Source organism: Nannobrachium achirus (assembly GCF_963921795.1).
Source record: "Nannobrachium achirus genome assembly, chromosome: 11".
Classification (NCBI taxonomy): Eukaryota; Metazoa; Chordata; class Actinopteri; order Myctophiformes; family Myctophidae; genus Nannobrachium; species Nannobrachium achirus.
The window spans coordinates 60,534,654-60,559,584 of record NC_137820.1 but is presented as its reverse complement, the minus strand read 5'-3'; the positions used below and the strand labels follow the sequence as shown (position 1 = coordinate 60,559,584).

At 41.3% G+C, this 24,931-nt stretch overlaps 1 protein-coding gene across 2 annotated transcripts; it reads left to right on the top strand.

Annotated features, from left to right (window-relative positions):
- Positions 1 to 23,356, top strand: klhdc4 (kelch domain containing 4). 2 transcript variants are annotated; one of them, XR_013962505.1, is made up of 14 exons: positions 1 to 202; positions 1,281 to 1,372; positions 2,059 to 2,137; positions 2,625 to 2,723; positions 4,161 to 4,297; positions 7,045 to 7,137; positions 8,137 to 8,299; positions 8,408 to 8,486; positions 13,705 to 13,913; positions 14,721 to 14,946; positions 19,897 to 20,085; positions 20,771 to 20,896; positions 22,050 to 22,961; positions 23,000 to 23,356. XR_013962505.1 is itself a non-coding variant. In XM_080736630.1 (13 exons), the coding sequence occupies exons 1-13, from the start codon at positions 104 to 106 to the stop codon at positions 22,220 to 22,222; spliced, it is 1,764 nt and encodes a 587-aa protein (XP_080592756.1). In that variant the 5' UTR covers positions 1 to 103; the 3' UTR covers positions 22,223 to 23,356. The 2 variants fall into 2 exon arrangements, 1 of the variants encoding a protein (XP_080592756.1); XM_080736630.1 differs by having other exon boundaries at positions 22,050 to 23,356.
- The last annotated feature ends 1,575 nt before the right edge of the window (positions 23,357 to 24,931 follow it).

Here is a 24,931-nt window from a genome sequence, read left to right as displayed (position 1 = left end):
TGAGATTCACGTGTTCAACTCTTCAGCTTCACTATAAAAAGCTATTTTAAATATTAAATATCCTATTCTCGCTAAGCACATTTATCAGTACAACACGGTAGCCATGGGTAAAAAAGGTAAAAATGAGAAGAAGGTTAAAGGGGCCGTGAAGACAGCTGCCAAAATGGATAAAAAGCTTTCCAAGAGGTCTAAACGTGAAGAGGTTTGATGATGCCTTCATTTGTATTATATTGTTATATATTTCTTTATTGCAATACACGTGTACGCCGATTAGCAAGTTTAATTAGAAGGTTTGATGTTTTTAAGATGTCATTTTAACTAAATAAAAAATGAACTTTAACTATGATAAGATCATTCTTGGGAGGACATTTGGCAGGTGTGATAGCAGTATGAAACACAGGACAGAAAAGTATATTAAAAAAAGATAAAATATAAAATGAAAAGGAAAATGATTAGCATAGATTTCTGTCACAAGATTATGTCTCTGAATGAGGGAAAGTATATAAAATATTAGCCCTGAAACATGACATGTTTCAGGGCTAATAAAATATAATGCACACTGTATATATTAATTGATATACATCTACGGACAATAAATATATGAGTGAAGACAATGTATTACTGTGTATACATCGACAACGAGTATATGTATGAGAATAGTTAGCCATGGTAACATCACTTAAGTTACATGATGGTCGTCTGTCACGACTCACGAGTCACGACAGGCATTTTTCAGGGCTAGAGAATAGTTATCCTTACAGGCATCGGTCAGAGTTCATCAAATGTACTATATACTATATAAACTTCTTATACCCTAACCCTATAAACTTCTTATATGGTGTCAAGCTCGGTTGTGGAGCGTGATGGCTACTGGCAGAAAGGACTGACCAAGTTGTGTACTGCCGAGGGGGTACACATTTCCATCCTAAACCTGCCATTCCTACGCACTGCCATTCCTATGGAGGCAGTGACCAGTGACACCAAACCATAACCCTGAACCTAACCTCAGTAGGAATGGCAGTGGGTAGGAATGGCAGGTTTAGGAATGGAGAATTGACCCCCTGCCGAGGGGGGATGAGTAAGTGTCTGTTCATCTTCGCTAGCTCATAGAGAGAACGAGAAGGGTTCTCCAGAAGAGCATTCAGCCTCCTCCTCATCCTCTCCTCGTCAACCTCCAGACTGTCCAGTTGAACTAGTTTGGGAAAGATACTCTATCTGTCCTTTGAATTCTCTGCTCCCTCCTTTCAATCAAACCTTTGCGCCTACCTTTCTTTTGCCAGGAGGATTTGGAAGCCCTTATAGCCGAGTTCCAGAGTCTGGATGCCAAGAAAACACAGGTGGTGGAGACGGCTTGTCCACCTCCATCCCCAAGGTACAGTAAGAGCTTCACCCAGAGGAGGACTTTGGCCAGAATGAGTTTGTGGGTTGCCTGTCAGCCTGTGCCTTACCTGAATAAAAGTACCTGATGGACACTTCTAGCTGATTACTTGTGACTGAGTTGTGCTTACATTGTTTCTAATTTGAGAATAACAGATACTCTACATCTTCTTGATTGAAGACTGTAGGTATTATGTTACACACAGACTGTTTATCAGTTCAGAAACTACATTGCACATCATGCTCTTAATGGATAAAGGGAGAGGGCTCCCCAAAGCTTAGAAATTAATTATTTCATAATCAAGGCTTGGACATTTCATACATTTTCTTCCCTATGTGTATGGGAATTGACGTTTAATTAACCTATTAACATTGCTGGTGCTTTTCAAGTGAAACTGAGTCATTTGAAGTTGAACATTGTATGTGAGCTATTCCCCTTTACTGTAGTTTATTGACTGTATAGCACTAATGATGATCAGTGCTTGGAAATGATTCCTATGCTGTTTTCAGACAAACCCTCAGCACACTTAATGACCTTATAGATGTATTATGTTATACCATAGATTCTAGCTTGATGTGAAACACCCCTATGTTGTCAGACAAATAAAACATGTTTATTTTATGATACATTTGTTCAAAAAACAATATCTCAATTAGTCTCTGTCTCTTGATACCTCACAGACTGAATGCCTCTCTCTCTCCCCATCCTGAGAAAGATGAACTCATACTGTTTGGAGGAGAGTTTTTCAATGGGAAGAAGGTAGACATTTCACGAATGTATTCATTGTTATCATTATTATTATTGCTGTTATTTAATTTAAAAAAAATGTACTACCCGAAAAGATATCTAAAAAAACTACTGGCTGGATTGCCATTGAATTAGCTATAATCGCCTAATAGTGAACCAAGGGCCTTTCCTCCAGCACCACCATTGCAGTAGGCCAATGTGCGTTTTATTTTTCTCTAGTAAAGTTGTTTATTCTTAGTTTTCTCATGCCCCCCATGTAAAGCGTCTTTGGGTACTTAGAAAAGCTGCTATATAAATTCAAGATATTATTATTATATAATTATTAATTACAATGGAACAAGTTGCCTTTGTGTGTCATTGGAGCCTGTTTATAAACCAATACCCATACACATGTAGCAGCAGCAGCACATGAATAATGTCTTTACTTAATCTGTGTCACTCTTGTACTATATGCGTGGGTAAAAAAAACATTAAAACAGAGTGTTATCTATCCTTACAGACATATTTGTACAATGATCTGTATTTCTACAACATCAAGAAGAACACCTGGGTGAAGTCAGACATCCCTAACCCTCCTCCACCCCGCTGTGCTCACCAGGTAAACAAACCTCTCACGTACACACTTTAAAGACAGTCATCAATCCAATTACAAGATAGACCAGTTCTTACATGTTGACTTACAAGTGTTATAAAAGTATTGGCAGCAAACAGTCCATTCATATTAAATTGTCCTTATACTGCACCATGAATGGAAGGAAATGCATTAAAATGTCAATACTAACCGCTACAGAAGAGTGTTTCTCAAATGGGGGTACGTGTACCCCTACAGGTACGTGGGGGTAGCCTGGCGGGACCCGACGTCATACTGTGTTCACTCACTCATTCCTTCCACAGTATAACGTCTGGACTTCCCGGCATAGGCAGCGAGTATCCTGATTATTTTTTGATCGGGGCACAACAAATGTAGTCTTCCTGACAACAAGTGAAAAGCTTTCCCTGATTGGGCCATGTGTAGACGGTGACGTAGATGCATGCTGCAGCATTTTCAAAACAACAATGGCTGCCCTCGCGATGCAACAAGTGTAACAGTTAACGCTCTAACGATAAAACAAGCAATAAGTGCAGTTATTTCAGAGTTGGAATCAATTACAACAATTAAAAAGGACCACGGGGGATGCGCTAGCGGAGTTCATCGGCCGAAAAGACGTGTTTGTTTGCCGTTCTTCCGACTGGCTGAGAGATGTTTTGCTATGCTGATTGGTTAGAGGAATCTGTCTGTCAAGGCAAGTACCCCCGCCCACTTTTCAAGCTGCCAATAGGCCGAAGGCCAGACGTTATACTGGGGAAGGAATGAGTGAGTGAACACATGTATGACGTATGGCCCGCCAGGCTAACGTGGGGGTACTGCAGGGGATACATGAGAAAAAACTAGATAATGGGAATGTGTATTTTATTGTTATGGTCAGTGATAAAACATTGACAGACCTTGTGTGAACCTGCTCATTTGTAAATTGTCAAACAAAATGACATCAATATTCAATACCTTGATTAGCACAACTGTTATTGAATAGAAAGCGATGTTTATTTGCCATTATGCTGTTTTAGTTTGAATAATATTGACATGGGAACTGGACTCTTGATGTCAATTTTCCAAGCAAAATGCTGTAGTCAGGGGAAGGGGGTACTCGGCTTCATAAATCAGTATAAGGGGGTACTGCAGCCAAAAGGGGTTGAGAATCACTGTGCTACAGTATGCATCCTTATTCTCGACCACAAGGTGGCAGACTTCTCTAAAACAATCAACACTACAGTGCACAGCAGGATTTAGCTCTTAGCTGCAATTTTATAAGATTAGCTGCATACTGCAATAAGCACAATTTAATATTTTTTTATGCTACCACACATGAATCAATTTATATTGATTCTTGAATATTTCCCAATAACTTGGGGGATATGTACAGTACGTACATTGGTACAACCCAATCTCCATCAGTCATCTTAAGAAGTTCTTCTCTCTTATTGTGTGGCTCCACAGGCGGTCGTGGTACCCCAGGGTGGGGGTCAGTTGTGGGTGTGTGGGGGAGAGTTTGCGTCTCCAGATGGCGAACAGTTCTACCACTACAAGGACCTGTGGGTGTTGCATCTGGCTACAAATACATGGGAAAACATCAAGTACGTATGATGACTGCATTTAAAGAGTTATAGATCATTGGGAGGATGGATCGACAGATTGTATGAATACTTGAGCTACCACTCAGAAGAAGTACAGTACATCAATACCCTTATATTGATTAGTAGACAGGCTGTGAAGTAGATCATTCAGAACAGGGGTTTTCAAAGTGGGTGACGGGGCACCCTGGGGTGCCGTGACAGCAGCCCAGGGGTGCCGCGAGATCATTTGATAATATTTGGAATTTATTTGGACACTTGAAAAAAAATATTTAGTATCCTTTCAAACTTGAAGTACAAAGTTATTTTCAGTCAGTTCGAACCAAAATGGCTATTATCTCAACGTTTTCCTCGCAACATAATCACAAAAATATCGTCACTGTCGGGCAGAAACCTTGTATCTCCAAGTTTCAAATGTGTAGGCCTACTTCTTTTGGTAAAGCAAAGCCCTGCTTCATCATACAAGACTGTCGCACAAAACTAGTGAAAACAGCAGATCTACAAGCACACAACGCCTCGTTGTAAATAGAAATCAAAAGGTTTTGGACATAAAAGGTTTCCACCCGACAACGACGATATGCTTTAAATATAAGGTGCTGGGAGTGAAAATTATAATGTAGGGGTGCCTCGGATTAAAAAGATATTCATGGGGTGCCCTGAGACAAAAAGGTTTGGGAACCCCTGGTATAGAAAGACCCCAAACACCCACAGTATTGGCCTGCCACGACTGTTCTTCACTCTTACTTACTCTACTTAGTTTACTTTGCTTTTCCACTGTACTCTTTACTGTACTGTTTTTGAGCGGTGCAAACCGCTCCTATAGACCGCTTTTTTACCAAAATTATGATGTCACTAATGAGGATGACATGAGTTAGCTAGACCAATGAAACACTTCGATTCTGTTGATTTGTCCATGATGTCATAGGCACAGAGGCACCCGATTGGTTCACCCTGATTTAGAACGCGTTTAGGCCGCAGAAAATACGTCATAAAAAATGATGTCATAGGCACAGAGGTACCTGATTGGTTCACCCGGGCCTTTAGGCCGGAGAAAATAAACATGGTGTCCAATCAAATGCTTACTTGATTATGAATTGACCAAACTGAATAGACCAATGAATTTGAATTTCAAAATTGTATTAAATGAATATCACCCATAAGCAGAGAAAACAACCACACTTTTAGACAGACTGTGGATAATTTCACAGGTTATGAATGATAGGCAACTAATACAAGTTTAAAATACAAATAAAGAGCTTTTGAAAAAAGATTATGTCACTAATGATGATGACATGAGTTAGCTAGACCAATGAAACACTTCGATTCTGTTGCCTTGTCCATGATGTCATAGTCACAGAGGCACCCGATTGGTTCACCCTGATTTAGAACGCGTTTAGGCTGGAGAAAATACGCCATAAAAAACAATGTCATAGACACGGAGGCACCCGATTGGTTCACCCTTTAGGCCATTGAATTTGAATTTCAAAATTGTATTAGATGAATATCACTGATAAGCGATAAAATAACCACACTTTTAGACAGACTGTGGATAATTTCACAGGTTATAAATGACAGGCAGCTAATACAAGTTTAAAATACAAATGAAAAACTAAAATATTCATCTTCTGGCCTCTTCTGGCCTCTCTGGAGATCGACTCTCTGTAGCTCTACTTATTTTGGAAAAGATAAGTATCCACACGCTTCCCCTCTGCTCCAAGGCTCCACCATGGTCACCTTGTCCTTTGGTTTCCTCTCCCAGTAACTACCAAAGATATAAAGACAGTAAGAGCTAGATGCCTCGTTCGCCTACTATATAACATCTATTTTGATGTAAACATGACATCATGTACATGATTGAATAGAATTGGTTTATATTGATGATGTATATTGTGAATGTTAACCTAGTGATTGTGAATGCTAACTTGTCGATGCTGATAAACCTGACTTGGTGATTGTGAATACTAAACTGCTAGTGTTGAATTTGGCAAATTTATTGTTAGAACAGCCAGCTATTGATTGATCATGGCCACACACACACACACACACACACACACACACACACACACACACACACACACACACACACACACACACACACACACACACACACACACATTAACCATATTTATATGTAATGTGTGTAATAATAAAGATATTATTTAATATCTTCAATTTAAAAGGGAAAAGCATTTATGATAAATGATAAGAAAAGGCTTGAAAACGAAGTCCACAATATATCATACTCCCTAAATATTTTTGCACCGCTCACTTGATTTCCATGTTATGGCTGTCACGATTATGACATCAATGATCAATGATTAATTCTCACTCAAATAATTGCGATTAACGATTTAACAGTGACAATTGCATTTCTGTTTGGCTTTTAGGCTTTGAAGTTGCACATGGCAGATATGACACATCACCTAAATATACAAAGAAATGTCTGACATATTTGACAACTCTATACTTAAAAAAGGACATTGATAGTGGAAATAGCCGATCTACAAGCTCACATATCTACAAGTGAACTTGTAGATCTGCTATTTCCACTATTCTTGAACATTTCTGAAAATATATGAACATTTTTCAACGTGTGAGCGATTATGTCAAATAATTGCGATTATGTCAAATAATTGCGATTAGACGATTATGTAATAATTGTGACAGCCCTGTTCCATGTACGCATTTATTTGACCATATTTCTAAACAAATCAGACCAACTCATTGTGGATTGTGTGCTGGGTGTCCAGGGTGCCAGGTGGTCCCTCGGGGAGGAGTGGACACAGGATGGTCCTCAGTAAGAGACAGCTGCTGCTGTTTGGTGGCTTCCATGAGACTGCCAGGTAGGAAGAGGCTTTTGTCCAGGCCATGGCCGTGTTGGGAATCTACTATACTGTAGCAGCAATAGTTACACACCTTGTAATGGCTTAATTCAATCAAACAGTTCACCTGTATGGCAGCATCTGCATTCATTGTGTTTCTCAACTCATTTATACATTTTCCTTCATTTGTCACATCTGTTTGCTTATGTGTGTTATGAAATGCGAGTGCACTTGCACTTGCATGTGCACCACACACACACACACACACACACACACACACACACACACACACACACACACACACACACACACACACACACACACACACACACACACACACACACACACACACACACAGGTTTGCAATTACTACTTTGTGGGGACATTACACATAGTCTACTATATTTGTGGGGACATTCCATTCATTTTTAACCCTAACCCTTAACCTAACCCCTAAACACCTTTTGGGACACTAAAATTTGTCCCCACAAGTTTTTTTTCTCCGATTGTACTATCTTTGTGGGGACATGAGGTCCCCACAAAGTAGTAATTCCCTGTCCACACACACACACACACACACACACACACACACACACACACACACACACACACACACACACACACACACACACACACACACACACACACACAGTGGGTGAGATGGTGTTTATTTAAAGAGTCATGAAACCCAAAATCACTTTTTCTATAAATATATATTATATCAATGAGTCACTTGTGATAGGGAGCAGAGATATGGTTCAATTTGCTCATAGGCTTGTGGATTCAGAGCTTTCTGCTGTCTCTGTAGCTATTTCTGTGTTCTTCCAGTTTCTGGGTAGAAAATAAATATTTGACACTTCACTACACAGAAATGGTTGGTAGATAGGAAAGTCATATTTATATTGGTTCCTCCTCTTCTCTTTTGCAAATGACAAATGTTTCTACTAAAAGGTGTTTAGTCTGTTTACTTTTCTGTGCTTTCCCCCTCATGTCCACCCTTGTCCTCTCCTCCTCCTACAGAGATTTTATCTACTACAACGATGTCTACGCCTTCTCTCTGGACTCCTTCTCTTGGTCCCGCCTCTCTCCATCAGGCTCCGGCCCTTCACCTCGCTCTGCCTGCCAGATGACCTCGACACCCGATTCCACGGGTGTCATCATCTACGGAGGATACTCCAAAGCGGTGTGTGTGACACCACCATAGCAATAATGTATCTCTCTGTCCTGTTTTATAATGTTTTATGTCCTGTCCTATTTATATAATAATTGTGTGTGTTTGTTGGGGCTCTAGAAAGCCAAGAAGGACGTGGAGAAAGGGACCATCCACTCTGACATGTTCCTTCTGAAGAGAGAGGAGAAGGACGGCCAAGGTACACTTAATAAACCTTATAAACACTTCATCTTTTTTAATGCATACAGTAACTGTCATGCAGGTGCAGTGCCTTGAAGGATTTTGGATTGTTACAAACTAGAATTAAAATTTAAGCTGCAAAATATGAATCTACTGTATATATATTCACTCACTCAGCGGCCACTTCATTAGGCACACCTGTCAAACTGCACATTAACGTACAGTCACTCTCGGTTCTCTGTGTCAGCTTCTTGAGCCGTAAGCCTCAGCTGCAAGCAATCAAAGCCAGTCAGTCTTGTCAGTCACACGTCACACTTTTGCCCTTCTCATAGCTCCCCCACCGTTGCCCCAATCCATGCCAAAATTTGCACACACACTGCTTGGCTGCCAAACCACAACCTCCACCCATTTCTCACATGGCCCTCTTCTAGCGCCACCATGAGGCCGATTCTTGCAAGACACATTTTTGGACACTGCTCCTATAGATTTTGCCCTAAAATCACGCAAAGCGGTACACAGTATCTCTACAGTCATGTCAGCAAAATGCATCTGTCCCATCTAGCGCCACCATCAGGCAGATTTTTTAAAAAGAAATTTTTGGACACTGCTCCTACAGATTTTGCCCTAAAGTCACGCAAAGCGGTACACAGTATCTCAAGTCATGTCATCAACATGGACAGACAAATTTGTGTATACATGCGACCTGACGGTCGCTTATCTCCCGATTAGGGAGTCTTACTGGAGTTTTTGTGTACCCATATTATAATATGGGTACAAGGACCCCCTCCAATATTTTTTAATAATAATGAACCACCCACAAAGCGACAATTGTACGTACAGTACAGTTTTACTGTCTTGACTCTTTGTATTTGTATAATGGGGATATGTTATATTGTTGTTCTGAAAGTGACATTATCATAATATGAAATTAATGCATTTCATGTCGGTGCCATTCAAAAACGGTATGCATGCATGGAATGGAAAGCATTACATTATATGTATGGCTGAACTTCCCAAAACAAAGCACATAGAAGTGAATTATCTGGTCATTATTTGGTCATTGTAGCCTACCTGTCAGCCTATGGGTCATATGAGCCATAGCAGTGGGTGATCAGCTTGAGAGGGACACATAATCTAATAGTCAAACAAATATCAGTTTCATGAAGCATGACCATAATCCCAGCAAATGGGTTCGTTCCACCCGGTTGGGGTACCATCTCGTAGATGACTGATGTCACTGGCAGACCACATGAAGTTAGTGATCCACATTGGAGCCACAGCATTCCCATATGTATTGGATCAACATGATTCAGGTTTTTTTTTTACACTGCAGGGTTTGCTACTGGAGAAATAAGGCTAATTAAGTTGGGGACTGCCCATAAGTCCTACATCTCATTAGTCCTACATCTCATTAGTCCTAATTTGGTTAGGGTTAGGTTTTAGGGTTTTAGGGTTAGGTTTAGGCATAGTTTTACTGAGGTTAGGGTTAGGGGTTGGGTTATGTTCAGGCATAGTTTTACTGAGGTTAGGGTTAGGTTTAGGTTTAGGCATAGTATTTTTACCAGGTTAACATTCACCAGATTCGGACTAATGAGATGTAGGAACAATGAGATGTCGGACCAATGCCATGGCACCAATTAAGTTAAAGGAATACACAAATGTATTAATATTAGTCAAATCTAATCTGTCATTATGGTAGGGCAGAGATATTATGAGCTTATTATGCTTTCACTCAGTCTTCCATGATGCAGCAGATTATATAATACTGATACATTAATGTGTTTCTTAAATTAAACTGACTTTGGGAGCAAATAAGAAATGAACATAACATAATTCAGATTGATAAGTGGACTCACTTTCATATTGCTTCAAACTGTCTCTTTTTTTAGGATGATATGGGTAATACAAAAGCACAATGAAATGGCTTTGATATTGCTTGCAGCCAACAGCACACGGCTCAAGAAGCTGACACAGATAACCCACTCCCTCTACTTGAGAATCCATACCTCTAATAAAAAAATCATGATATTAAAAGCCTATTAAGTTATGCGTTCACACAGTCAGCAATTTCTTTTGCCAGATGTACTTCCTGCTTTTGGCAGCTTCAACTGTGTCGCTTTTAGCCTTGATTTTGGTTTTAACTTCTTTGGATTTATCTTATGCTAGTCCATACCTGTCCGTGGATATGAGCACCCAAAGTATGGGCAGCGTTTGTGTTATGCACGGTGCACAGTACATCAGGGATGGAATTGAAAGTAACTTTGTACTTGGTACCGGGCCGTAAAATGAAATGCTATATAAGTTTGCTGCGTTCTTTCTTTTTTCTTTTTTTTTAAGCGGTGAAAGCCGCTTCCAAGGAGTGGCTTTGTGTGTCCCATGTCCATATATGGTCATTTCAGTCCAGAATGAACAGGTTTTATCAAAAACAAAATGTGTGTCCCATGTCCATATATGGTCATTTCAGTCCAGAATGAGCAGGTTTTATCAAAAACAAAATGTCTGTCACCTCATGTCCATATATAGTCATTTCAGTCCAGAATGAACAGGTTTTATCTGTCCCGTACGTCCAGAATATGTGTGTAGTGTCCGTCCCGGTCTGATGATTGGATACTTTGAGGATTGGTCAAGCTTCACATGAAAATTCGGCCCTCCAGATAAAATCATTCATTCATTCAGAATATAAAGAATGTATAGATCACAGAGTTCATAACTCTAGAACACATAGAATAAAAGTTCACCGCTTCACTTCGAACCGAGGTTTGATTTTTGAAGCGGTGAAAACCGCTTCCTATGAGTGGCTTTGTGTGTATCACGCCCATATATGGTCATTTTAGTCCAGAATGAACAGGCTTTTTCAAAAACAGAATGTCCGTTTAATTACCATATATGGTGATCTCAGTCCAGAATGAACAGGGTTTTTCAAAAACACAATGTATGTCACCTCATGTCCATATATGGTCACTCCAGGCCAGAATGAACAGGTTTTTCCTGTCCCGTACGTGTAAAATATCAGTCCAGAATGAATAGGCTTTTTCAAAAAGCAAAATGTGTGTCCCATGTCCATATAAGGTCATTTCAGTTCAGAATGAATAGGTCCAGAATATGTGTGCGGTGTCCCTCCCGGTCAGATGAATGGATACTTTGAGGATTGGTCAAGCTTCACATGATAATTTGGCCTTCAGGTTTTATCTGTCTTGTACATGCAATAGGTCTCACCTATTGCAGCAATGACAAATAGCCGCATAAGAGCAAAAGCAAAGGCACAATAAGAATATACAGATGCTAACAGAATGGTAAAAAGGAGCATTAAGGCAGACAAGAGTAAATACATTAAAAATCTAGCAGAAGTTGAAAAATTTAGTAGGCCACAAAGATAACAGAAACTGAAATAATTATAGAGGGATGCAGTTGACAAACAACTAAGAGACCAGCAAGCAGGACTTTTTATATATTTTTTTAAAACCTATTATACCGGCTGTCATACCGGCTCTCCAGACAATTCTATACTAAGATTCACCGCTTCACTTCGAACCGAGGTTTGATTTTTTTAACTCATTCTGTGCCAATCACGTGTATACACGTGATATATTAGCGCATCCCACAGTGCCAATCACGTGTATACACGTGATTCAAAAAATAAATAAATAAATAAATAAATAAGAAAATGTTTTTTTGAATTTTTTTTTTTGGACCCCATCAAAACTAGTGAACATGATTTGAATCGCGATTTTGCATGTTTAACCCCCATACAACCCCCATACAACTCAGGTAGCAGACCTCCAAGCTCACAACAGTGTAAAACATAATGGCTATTATCTCAAGAATGCCTGAACGGATTTCCAATCGGATTTTTTTGTTTGAAAGCTGTGAACAAACTGCACAAACCCACAACAATGCAATCCAGGATTGCATTGGATTTTTTAGAGCTCATTCTTCTCTGTTTTTTTCCCATGCATGAGGTGTGCAAGGTTTAATCATGGCTAAGTTGACGAAAATAAGGCTTTTAAAATGCTTGGTAGCCAATAGCTAACTTCAAGCTAACTTCATCCTCTTCCTGTACATGCACAAAGGAAAGTGTTTAGGCAAGTCATGGCTGCAGGGCTTCTGCATATACCAGCATATCTCTATGGGATTGTCTGTGGCACACTTGGCCCCCTCTAGTGGTGAAAGGGTGGCATTAAATGAGTTAATAACATTTTTTCACCCAGTGCCAATTGCCTAAGCTGTAATCCTGGCCTGTCAGTCAGGCCAGTCAGTTAGATAGCTGTCATGGACGATATTGCAGTTGTGCATATTTGCACAAATATTGGAAAGTCCGAGAATATTGCGGACTCACCCACATCATGATTGCCATGGCAACGATTCACAATACTTGGGCATCTTGGCAGGCACTGATGGGTTATTTTTATTGGTGCATGCACCGTGCCTAGAAATGGGAGAACACACTATGCTGGATAGTATCACAGCAGCATTTCAAACTAGAGGCCAACTTTTATTGTATGTTTTGGATGCTGCTGCTATTTCCATTTTGGTAATAAAAACGAACATTTCTTGGCTTGACTTTGTTTTGAAAGTAGGCCCTGATAGGTTAAAATTGATAGTTTGGTACTCTGACAATGGATACAGCGGGTATTGCATAGCCAAGTGGGCCATGCATTCCCAACTTGCATCGATTTGATCCCGACTGGCTTCGTTCCCAAGTCTGATGCTCAATGGGCGTCTAGTCTATGCTTAGATTATGTAAATCGTGTGTGTGTGCGTATCTGTCCTCCACGGATCTTGAGTATGAAGTCGATCAGATGAGAGGCTCTCCAGGCTGCCACACCCTGAATGATCATGCATGATTCCCGAACGGACACTGCAGTTCTATGGCAGGGGTCAGCAATTAGATTCCATATATAGGTACCAGGGGTCTCCATACAGTATATGGGTAACTGGTCCGATATACATCACTGGCCAGATGGCTAAGAATTGGCGCGACCTTGCATGTCGCCCTGAGGCGAGTCACTAGTACTTATGCTGTATACATCAGGCCCATTTAGAACAGGTACACATTATTGTGTATATCATTATTTTATGCTTTAACTATTGAAAAATAGCAGATCTACAAGCTGCGAGCTTGTAGATCTGCTATTTTTCACTGTTTAAAGCATTCAATAATTCTAGGCCTAAATGGGTTAAATGCAAAGCAACATGCACTGAACCTCATAGGGTATGTCTCTCCCTCTGCGCTCCAGAGAAGTGGTCGTGGTCCAGGGTGAATCCTGCCGGTAACAAGCCACCTCCTCGGTCCAGCTTCTCCCTGGCTGTGGGCTCAGGGGGACGGGCGGTGCTGTTTGGTGGGGTCTGTGACGAGGAGGAGGAGGAGACGCTGGAGGGAGACTTCTACAATGATCTGTACATGTATGACATGGCAAAGAACCGATGGTTCCCTGGGCAACTCAGGGTAATCTTTATGTATTATTATGTACTGTATGTAAAATGGATCAGTGGTTTCTAAATATTCTTACTACATTGCCTGCCACAATTTGATTTGTGTATATACAGTACCATCTTGGTCATCTCTTTTTTTGCCATTTAGATTTTGTTTATACCACAGCCATAACCTGCAACGTCTATACTTTGTCAGAAATACATCTCACTGGAGTTTTCTAGAGAATGAATGTATCCTGTGGGGATACTTTCAGTCATCTCGGCCAATCAGAATGGCATGTGCCCTAGGTGGTGTGGTATTTTTCGGTGCCCTAGGGCAGTGGTTCTCAACCTGTGGGTAGGGACCTCTAGTGGATGTCTCCAAATTATTTTTGGGGGTCCCCAGAGGATTAACATAATGTGAAACATTGTTTTTTCACTCAACAGTAAACAAACCAACACAAAGTTGAAGTGGGTATCTGCACATTTCTAAAGTGACAATTTAAGGACATTTTAATACCTCTATAATGACAAATTAAACATTGGCCAAACTCAAATACTAGAGGCAGAAATTGTGAAAATAGCGCGAGGCGTTGTGAGCATGTAGATCTGCTATTTTCACAATAGAACCGTGTTATACAAAATGTAATGCCTCAACTCTTAGTGCTCATCAGGGTGGTGGTCCCCAGTTAAAATATGATTATTTTGGGGGTCGCGGCCTGAAAAGTTTGAGAACCACCCTAGGTTACACAGTAAAATCCCCAATGTTAAGTCTCACAAATATACGTACACTCTGAGTTAATTTAACAATGATGACAATGATGTGTCTCTGTCCGTCCAGGGGACAAAGGCGCAGAAGAAGAAGAGTCGGAGGGGAAAGAAAGGCGGAGCAGAGGGCGAGGGCCTGGAAGAGGAGGAGGATGGGGCGTCCAGCGCTCCTCAAGGACCCACCGAGGTCATCAAGGAGATCGTGGCGGAGGATGGGACTGTGATGACCATAAAGGAGGTGATCCCTGGAACACGGGTCGAAGAGGAGGAGGAGGAGGAAGAGGAGGAAGACGATGAAAGTTGGTTTATTTTCAATTTCTTTTTTTTCTCATCACCCTTTGTCAAGTCCCGCCCGTTGTCCCGCCCCTCTTCACACCCATTGGTTAATGTGTCTTGGTGGGACATTCGGTGGGACACTCCATCCACTACCATTGTAATTCAGTTGCTTTGTATTGTTATTCTGTGTATTCAATTCTCATTTCAAACTTTGTTTCAGTGAAATGGAGCTGCTCAGTGGCAGTATAGTGACTCAGCATGTTTTTAAATGTTTTTATTTGTCCAAGAATTATGTTTTAGGAAATTCAACATAAAAAAGACGGAACCAGGGCGGGCCAAGGCAGATGGAGCCTGCTAGTTGGTCAGTCAGGGACCAACCAGAAGGCTAACAAAGGGTGAATTAAAGGGATAGTTCACCCCAAAAAATAACTTTTACTTCATCGATTCCTCCCCCCATGGAGACTTGAGTTCATGGATAGTTTGTTTGTTTTGTAACATTCCTATGCCAATAATTTGATGACCAACAATGGTTCCCTATTGAGACACAAAGTGCCTGCTTTGTCTCCTCAAATTATTGGCTTAGGAATGCCACGAAAACAAAACAATATCCATGAATTCAAGTCCCCATGGGGTCAGTAATAAAAAATAAATCATTTTGGGGGGGAACTATCCCTTTAAAGTCCCTGATACATTGGTTGATATATATATATATATATATATATATATATATATATATATATATATATATATATATATATATATATATATATATATATTAGGGTGGATCTTAAATCACCTTTTTTAGATTTTCTTGAGTCTCACCCCCCAATTATGTTCCTATGTACAAAAAAATGCTTTGGTTAAAATTTGGTTGAATTTCAAGCATATTTAGAGGTAGCTCAATCAAGTCAAAGATTGTACATTTTATAGGTCAAAATTGAATTGCACTGCAGGCACATTTAACTTATACATTACACATTATTCTTATACTAAGCACAGAAATTATATTTTTTAAGCTTACAAATCAAAACACAAATCTGATTACATGTTTGTCATATGTCAAACCAGAATTAATGTATTGTAGGAAATAGCAAAGCAAAGAATGACAAATTGCTATTTTTCATTTAACGTGCAGAATGACATGTCTTTATTGCACACTCTTCAATCATACTCACAACACACAACAAGCACACAGCCCCACTTCCTTGTTTACCCCCAAAACCCCCAAAAGTCACTGCAGTATTTAATAGTAATTCAGTAGTTACTGATCAATTAAATCTTGTTTACGGCTATCAGGATACTTGTGCCAATTTGCAGCAAGTACTGGAGTTGGGACTCATCTTTAGTAATGAGACCACAATATTCTTGTATTAGGGCAACCCCACGCTCTGCATGATCATTGACAACATTCATCGCCTTCACTACAGCCATAGCTTCTTGGTAGTCCTCCCTGGGCTCCCACTCATCGGGATCAACGTCAAGGAAGTCATCTGGGAGATCCATCATTTTGAAAAGCACCTTGGATTTGGGATCAATGTTCTTCCTTGCAATTGTTCCAAGGTCTACAGTAATTCTCTTCATATGCCCCTGTTCATCATCTTCATTTCCATCTTTCATGGCTCTCACCATCAGCCTCTTCGTTTGCAAACTCACTTGATTGTCAAACAATGCAAGTCCGATGATCTCTGGAGCCAAATACAATAGGGGCATATGAAGAGAATTGCTGTTGACCTTGGAACAATTGCAAGGAAGAACATTGAAGATTTTGTGTCTCCCAAATCCAAGGTGCTTTTCAAAATGATGGATCTCCCAGATGACTTCCTTGACGTTGATCCCGATGAGTGGGAGCCCAGGGAGGACTACCAAGAAGCTATGGCTGTAGTAAAGGCGATGAATGTTGTCAATGATCATGCAGAGCGTGGGGTTGCCCTAATACAAGAATATTGTGGTCTCATTACTAAAGATGAGTCCCAACTCCAGTACTTGCTGCACATTGTGCAGAACCATTGGCACAAGTATCCCGATAGCCGTAAACAAGATTTAATTGATCAGTAGCTACTGAATTACTATTAAATACTGCATGACTTTTGGGGTTTTTGGGGGTAAACAAGGAAGTGGGGCTGTGTGCTTGTTGTGTGTTGTGAGTATGATTGAAGAGTGTGCAATAAAGACATGTCATTCTGCACGTTAAATGAAAAATAGCAATTTGTTATTATTTGCTTTGCTATTTCCTACAATACATTAATTCTGGTTTGACATGACAAACATGTAATCAGATTTGTGTTTAGATTTGTAAGCTTAAAAAATATAATTTCTGTGCTTAGTATAAGAATAATGTGTAATGTATAAGTTAAATGTGCCTGTAGTGCAATTCGATTTTGACCTATAAAATGTACAATCTTTGACTTGATTGAGCTACCTCTAAATATGCTTGAAATTCAACCAAATTTTAACCAAAGCATTTTTTTGTACATAGGAACATAATTGGGGGGTGAGACTCAAGAAAATCTAAAAAAGGCGATTTAAGATCCACCCTAATATATATATATATATATATATATATGTTACAGTATGTTCAAGAAACCAGTAAAAGTTGTCAAGGAGCACTCGTTTTGACGTTCACCACACACTAATCACCACCAGATGGCGACGTCAGCCACTGGATAAGAGAGTTACGTCACGCTTTGAACTCGCCGCAGACCGGAAGTGTTTACTCTTTATTTACTAGCCTAGCCTAGCCTAGCCTAGCCTAGCCTAGCCTAGCCTAGCCATTAGCTCCATTGTAGTCACTTGGACAGGGCGTTTAACGTGCGCTTGCCCAGGCCTTACGGCCTGGGCATAAATATAACGATTGCATTCACCACGGCTTCGTAACTCGCGCGGCGCTCCGCCGGCCGCGCGGCCCTGGCCCGCTCTTCGCGGCCACTCGCGCCTGCGGCGCTCGGGGGCGAAGAGCAGGACCAAGGTCCGCTGGCCTTCGCGCCGCTTGGGGCTTCGTGGACCCAGGGGGGCCTCGTAACTCGTTTGGGCTTCGTGGATACAGGGGGGCTTCGGTAGCCGCTCGCAGTGTCGTGGACAATAGAGCGGCGCACCGCCTGGAGTACGTTGTATTGGCGACCGCTTGCTCCGCCCCGTGCCGCACCACGAGTGCTCCGCGTCTCGAATGTGCTGTTTCTCTAATATACTATGACATATATATATATTAGAGGTGGGCAACGGGCAACGATTATTTTTTTTTAATCGCGATTAATCGCACTCAATCCTGGAGTTAATCGCGATTAATCGCGATTAAAATGGCTCATTTTAAGTCTGCCAAAGGCATTCAAAATTAGTGGCGTCCCTGAAAATCGCGGGCCCCCCTGCAAGGATGGGGGCAGGAGCCCTTTTTCAAATGATGATGGAGTTCTGTCCGTCTGTCATTCAATGTTATATGAGGTACATAAAGGTTTCCTGGGTAAATAAGGCGAAAAGCTTACTAGGATCTCCTTTTAGTTGATCTTGTACCAGTAAACTGTACTGTGATGAAACTACTTTTCCCTATGCAAACTTCTAATAAAGTCTTCAATCAATCAATCAATCAATCAATCAATCAATCAATCTCTCTGGAAGAAGTTGCACATGATCTCTGCAGCCGAGGCTGAGGCGCTCCAACAAGACCACTCTGACAGGCTAAATGCTGGGTGCAGTAAATGTATTTGTCTGCAAACAGCCCAATGAGCCCATAATATTAACAGCTGCATGTTTATTTTATTTGTAGCCTATTTATTTATAAAAAAAAAAAAACGTAATTCACAAAATATTTTTGACAGTGTACTCAGTCTCGTTTTTGTCGTTTTTGGTCAAAACGAGAAGGCACAACGTTTTTTACAGTGTAGGCAACTTTGTGCTTCCTTGTGGTCGGAGCTGCTGCTGCACTTCTATCAACGGATTTACACACGTTTCTTTCTTGCAAAGTTGCACAAGTGATTTATAGGGGACTAAGGGGAGCATTTAACAACATGGAGCACTTTAAACATGCAGCTTGTTTTGTGACGGCAATGATCACGACAGTCAGAACGTGGTAGGAGGAGGCGGCTTGAAAACCCTTTTAGGGCACTCTAGCTCGGAGACAGAACGGGGAGACAGAACGTCCATGCAGTGAGTTTGAGTAATAACAACTGAATATAGGTAAAGCTGACGTCTCATTATCAAAACTAGCACAGCACACAGGTGCAGCCAATGACAGTGTGACATTAACAGGCACATTGTTGTGAAATATACAGCCATAATTTAGAACGCCTCTGCCTAGACAACATGTTGACTGCATCTAACAAAACAAGGCAGCGTGTCCTGTGTGTGATGTCATTGCGCATGCAGCTCCCAGACCCAACTTTGATCCGCGATTAACGACGATATTTTTTTTTACCGCCGACAAGAGTCTCACGTTAACGCAGCACGATAACGCCGATAACGGCCCAGGTTTAATATATATATATATATATATATTATATTAATTTTTATCCCACGATTTTGTAACCCATTTTCACCCAGTGCCATTTGCCTATGTAATCCTGGTTTCTGCTCTCCCTCTGCCGCACCTGGGGAGACAACGGACTGACCTCATGCTTCCTTCTATGCATGAGTAGTCAAAGTTGCTTCTTTTCACCTGACAGTGGGGATTTCCCCGGTTTGGACGTAGCGTTCCTTTCCCCTCCATCAGGTGCCCCGGCTGGCCAGGGGGAGGCATTATAGAGACCAGGATTACTGCATGTTTTTGTGAGGGTACCTACCCTAGGAGACACGGGGGAGAACTGGGTTTCAGTAGCCAGGCTTGGCCAGACTATGTACTAATGCAGCTAACTAACTGCAGTATATAGGGTTAGGGTCCCCTAACCCATCCCCACCTTGTTTTAACATGGGTGGATTGTTTAGCTGTGCTAGGGTTTACGTTGTTACTGGTTTCCAGTTCACATTTCCCCCCGTGTTCCCCTCAGGTTTGGCGTGTGCCCCCCTGGTAGAGCCCTGCCCCAGGTCCAGTGCCATGGCAACGGTGCGTCTGGGCAAGCTGTTCATATACGGTGGAATGTTTGAGGTGGGAGACCGCCAGTTCACCCTGAACGACTTCTACTGCCTGGACCTCCACAAGATGGACCAATGGGAGGTTCTGATCGAGATGGACCCCAGTGAGTACCGCAAGGGGGGGGAAAAGTGGGACTGAGTTACTAGGGCCCAAGGTGGAGGGGCCTTAAAGCTATTGAAAAAATAGCAGATATACAAGCTCACAGCGCGGCACCGAGTGCCACGCTGCGACCTTGTAGATTTTTTTTTTAAAGTCGTGAGAACGTGTGCAAATCTTTGAATGTATATGTATTTTTTTAAGCGAACATTTGTAACTAAAATTTTGCTTCTGGGGGGGGGGGGGGGGGGGGGGGGTCCCTGGAACCAAATATTTTGAGATGGGGGTCCATGGCTCAATACATAATTATCATTTTCGGGGGTCCTTCACATGAAAAAGTTTGAGCGCCACTGAAACAATAGGTTTTTCAAAAAACAAATACTTTTTTTTTCACGATAAAAAAAAAAATTGTAGATCTACAAGCTCGCAGCGCGGCACTCGGTGCCGCGCTGTGAGCTTGTATATCTGCTATTTTTCAATAGTTAAAGCTCAAAATAATGTGTAATAATGCGTTCCCTCCCCCTATGAAGAACATTCATGGGGGGCCCGCAGTGAATCCTTGTACCCGGGGCCCAGAATTTGGTGTGACACCCCTGCACACACACACACACACACACACACACACACGCACACACACACGCACTCGCCTATGCACGCTCTTACACTCGTGGTGGGCATTTCCCTCTCAACAGAGACACAGGAATGGCTGGACGAGTCTGACTCGGAGGGCGATGAAGAAGAGGAGGGGGAGGAGGAGGCAAAAGGAGGAGGAGACGAAGAGGAGGAGGAATCTGAAGAGGAGAGCGATGACGAGGAAGGTAAAAGAGTTCCGTTTTGTATCTTTGTTTTTTCTATCTTTCTCCCATTTTCTTTTCTCTGGTGATTGGGGTGTAACAATATCGTTTTTTAATTAAAAAAATCGAAGTATATTGAAATGAAAACAGCTAAAATCGAATCGTATCGTTTGACTTTGTATCGAATCGGCAGTGCAGATAATCAATTGTATCAATACTACCTACGAAAAAATGAATGGGTTTAATTACTTTTCCTTTCCGTATAGCTACACTGATCTGTCGATAAATGTGTGTAATCTCTGGGTTCATGTCAACGTGCAGGTTTGTCCATATGTGTTCAAATACAATGTCCATGTTCCCTTAAAAACCTGCACTATCCACACTTTTCACACAGATTTAATTTCTTTGCTAAATAGTTACTACTGTATATCGATTTTAGATCATTGAATCAAATCGTATCGTATCGCCATGAATTAACCAATATCGTCCATGTATCGTATCGTCAACCATGTATCGTGATATGTATCGAATCACTATTAAAATGGATCATTACACCCCTACTTGTGATAAAAGGGAGAGTGTTTTTTGCAGGTCTTTCAGTCCGAGTGTATCAACAAAGCACCTCGGTTAAGCACCATTGGTCCGACCAGTTTAATATTATTTAATGTTAACATTCACCAGCGTTGGCAGGTTAGCATTTCACCAGGTTAGCATTCACCAGTGTTAGTTTTACTGAGGTCAGGGTTAGGGGGTTAAGGTTAGGTTTGGGTGTATCTCCGTTCCCCCGACTTTTGGCACCTCCGCGCAGCCAATCACAAGCTTCCACTGCCTCAACCCAGTTGCTTTTTTGATACACTCAGACTGAAAGACCTGCAAAAAACACTCTCCCGGTGATAAAAGATGATAGAACAGAGGGGGCAGAGCAAGAGGCATCTGTAATAAAGACCTGATTTATACCTTCTTATATATTTGCATGTACATAAGTTGCGCATTTACATTGAAGGTTGGATAGCATGGACAGCGGTCAGTGGACTACTAAAAAGTACCATGTCCAAAATATTGTCTCTGTATATATGTATGTCTGTCTGTGTCCTCACGTCTGTGTGTCTTCATTGTCTCCGATTGATTTTCTGTCTCTGATTGATTGTCCCTATGTACTGTCCCTGTGTGTCTCCAGATGAAAGTAAGCATCCTCCCATCCAGGATGGAGAAGCGCTAGCAGACTACCAGACCCGTACAGAACAGTACTGGATCGGGCTGGCCCGGGCCAACATGGGCCCTGACGCCAAGGACAAGAAAGTGGCCAAAGTTGGACTTGCTATGGCTAAAGTCTTCTATGAAGACCAGTAGTGTGATATGGCGAGCCATTTGGGCATGTGTGTCTGTGTTGTATGAGAAAACCTACTGTAAGTATGGCTGAGAGAGTAATTGGTGTGTGTATGTTTGTTTTAAAACATGTATTCTGTTTAATGGATTTGGCTTTGTTTTTATAAAAGCTATTTGATACTGTAAATCTTTTGGACTTCAGAGAAAATACTGTACAGTGCCAAAAAGATGGAAGAACGCATGGGTGGCACAGGGATGAAGTTCCTGCCCACCACCACGGAGACTTAACTTGCCCAGGTATTCAAAGACACAATTGGCCTTGTTTGGCGAGGGGCCGGAGGGCAACCTTCGTTACTGTACTGGAGACTCCACAGGTTAGTCAAGGTCGCCTGTCAGCAGGGGGTTTGAACTATGAGAAATAGTGAAATCTTCTGCATGCGCTACAGCAGTGGTGACCCCCAGGCTGTGACCCCCAACATAATCATATTTTAACTGAGGACCCCCACCCTGACGAGCACTAAGAGTTGAGGCATTACATTTTGTATAACATGGTACTATTGTGAAAATAGCAGATCTACATGCTCACATTTCTGCCTCTAATATCTGACAATTTGACCAATGTTTAATTTGTCATTTTAGATGTATTAAGAAGTCCTTAAATTGTGACTTTAGAAATGTGTAGATACCCTCTATACACTTTAACTTTAAATGTTTAAGTGTATAAATGTAAAATGTAAAATGAATGTAAAATGTTTACTGTTGAGTGAGAAAACAATGTTGCACATTAGGTTGATCATCTAGGGACCCCCCACAATAATTTGGGGACCCACAGGTTGAGAACCACTGCGCTACAGTACATCCTCCCAGATAGGTACACATGATTCCATGTGTATCAAATGTGGCTTCATTACCATCCCTAGAACCAACCAGTTTGAAGACCAGCCAGTAGGGGTCAGCAGAGACAAGACTACACACGTGTGTGGGGGCAATCAGGGAATTGGCATAATGACTAAATTGGATTGTGTGCTTCTTTCAGTAATGGGAAGAGATTTCTCATTTAATGCTTGAAAATGGAGAAACTGGATTGATATGTAATTGTAATCTTTAAATGAAATATCTTATTGGGCCTTTTTTTCCATTTAAATCCATCTCTGTTTAATAAATGTATACATCAACACATTTTCTCTGCACAAACATTTCCCTACAGGCGTTCTATGGCATCTTTCCCTATCTGTGTCCTCATAGTATTCCCGGATTATGAGTATGTACAGTATACGTTTGATCCTCCAGAATTTCCACAGAGAACATCCAAACTGAAACACCAATGTAAGTAAGGCATGAGGCAGTCACTTCCTCATTAATCTGACACTTGTCATACCAGGGATGGGCAAGCGTTCGTTTTGCATAATTCAAAATGTCCCTGCATACTTCCTCACTGAGTCACTGACCAATGCATTGTTTGGTTTTAGTGAGGCTCTTATTGGAATTCGGCCTGTGATATCACAGATCGCCTGTGTTGCGTGTCCTGAGTCAAACCTGGATCCAGTGTTGCGTGTCCTGAGTCAAACCTGGATGAGTGTTAGGTCTAAAGACCACATTTAGTTGTACAGGGTTCCCACGGTCATGAAATTCCTGGAAATATTTTGAAATTAGAAAAATATTTTTCCAGTACTGGAAAAGTTTTGGAATTGATCAAGGGTCCTGGAAGGTCCTGGAAAAAATAGCTATGCGTTGTCTTTGGTTATTGCTTTTGTTAATTACCTCTGAAATGACAAATTCAACATTGGCCAAATTGTCAAATATTAGAGGCAGAAATTGTGAAAATAGCAGATCTACATGCTCACAAGGCGTTGTGAGCATGTAGATCGGCTATTTTCACAATAAAACTGTGTTATACAAAATTCCTCTACTCTTAGTGCTTGTCAGGGTGCCGGGGTCCCCAGTTCAAATATGATTATTTAGGGGGTCACAGCCTGAAAAGGTTGCGAACCACTGGCATACACTACCTGTCTTTGGGCATTGCGCATAGGAGTAAGCGACTTGTTATTGAGCTGAATTATTGTTACTAGCCCTTACCCGTTCAAAGATATGAGCTCCGAAATGATGTGCAGTGTGTGGATTATGGGATGTGCACTGTGCACACAGTATATGAGGGATGGAAAGTAACTTTAACTGGTGCTTGCATGCTAATATGTAGGAGCATCAATGTAAGAAATACCCGTTCCATTTAACGGCTACAGAGATACTGTGTACCGATCCCCCCCCCCCCCCCCCCCCCCCCCGTGTGTGTGTGTGTGTGTGTGTGTGTGTGTGTGTGTGTGTGTGTGTGTTTGTGTGTGATTGTGCATGGCCTGAACAACAGCGCCCCTCCCTTAACATGTGTGGTCACAAAAGGTACTGTAGGCTAAATAGATATAGATACACCATAAAAATGCAATTATACAGCATACGATTTGTGAAAGTGACAAACGGGCTTCACAGTTATGTCAGGTGTGTTCATATGCTGATGGTGATGCGATTTCAGATCAATTGCTCCAGCCACTGAGGAGAAACGCGGTTTCAGACAGACACTCAGACAGACAGACATTCGGAAAATTATATGTTAGATATAGTCCTGGAAATCGGGTTAAATATTCTGGAAAAGTTTTGGAAAAGCTTTGGAAATTAATTGGTGAAGATGTGTGGGAACCCTGGTTGTAAAAAGATATATATTAATGTGCTTGAAACTACAAG

Excerpts from the sequence above, each read along its gene's own strand:
- klhdc4 (XM_080736630.1), top strand. The coding sequence starts at position 104 with ATGGGTAAAAAAGGTAAAAATGAGAAGAAGGTTAAAGGGGCCGTGAAG. Across the intron at positions 2,138-2,624 it reads AGTTTTTCAATGGGAAGAAG|ACATATTTGTACAATGATCT; the intron begins GTAGACATTTCA and ends CTATCCTTACAG. Across the intron at positions 8,300-8,407 it reads ACGGAGGATACTCCAAAGCG|AAAGCCAAGAAGGACGTGGA; the intron begins GTGTGTGTGACA and ends TTGGGGCTCTAG.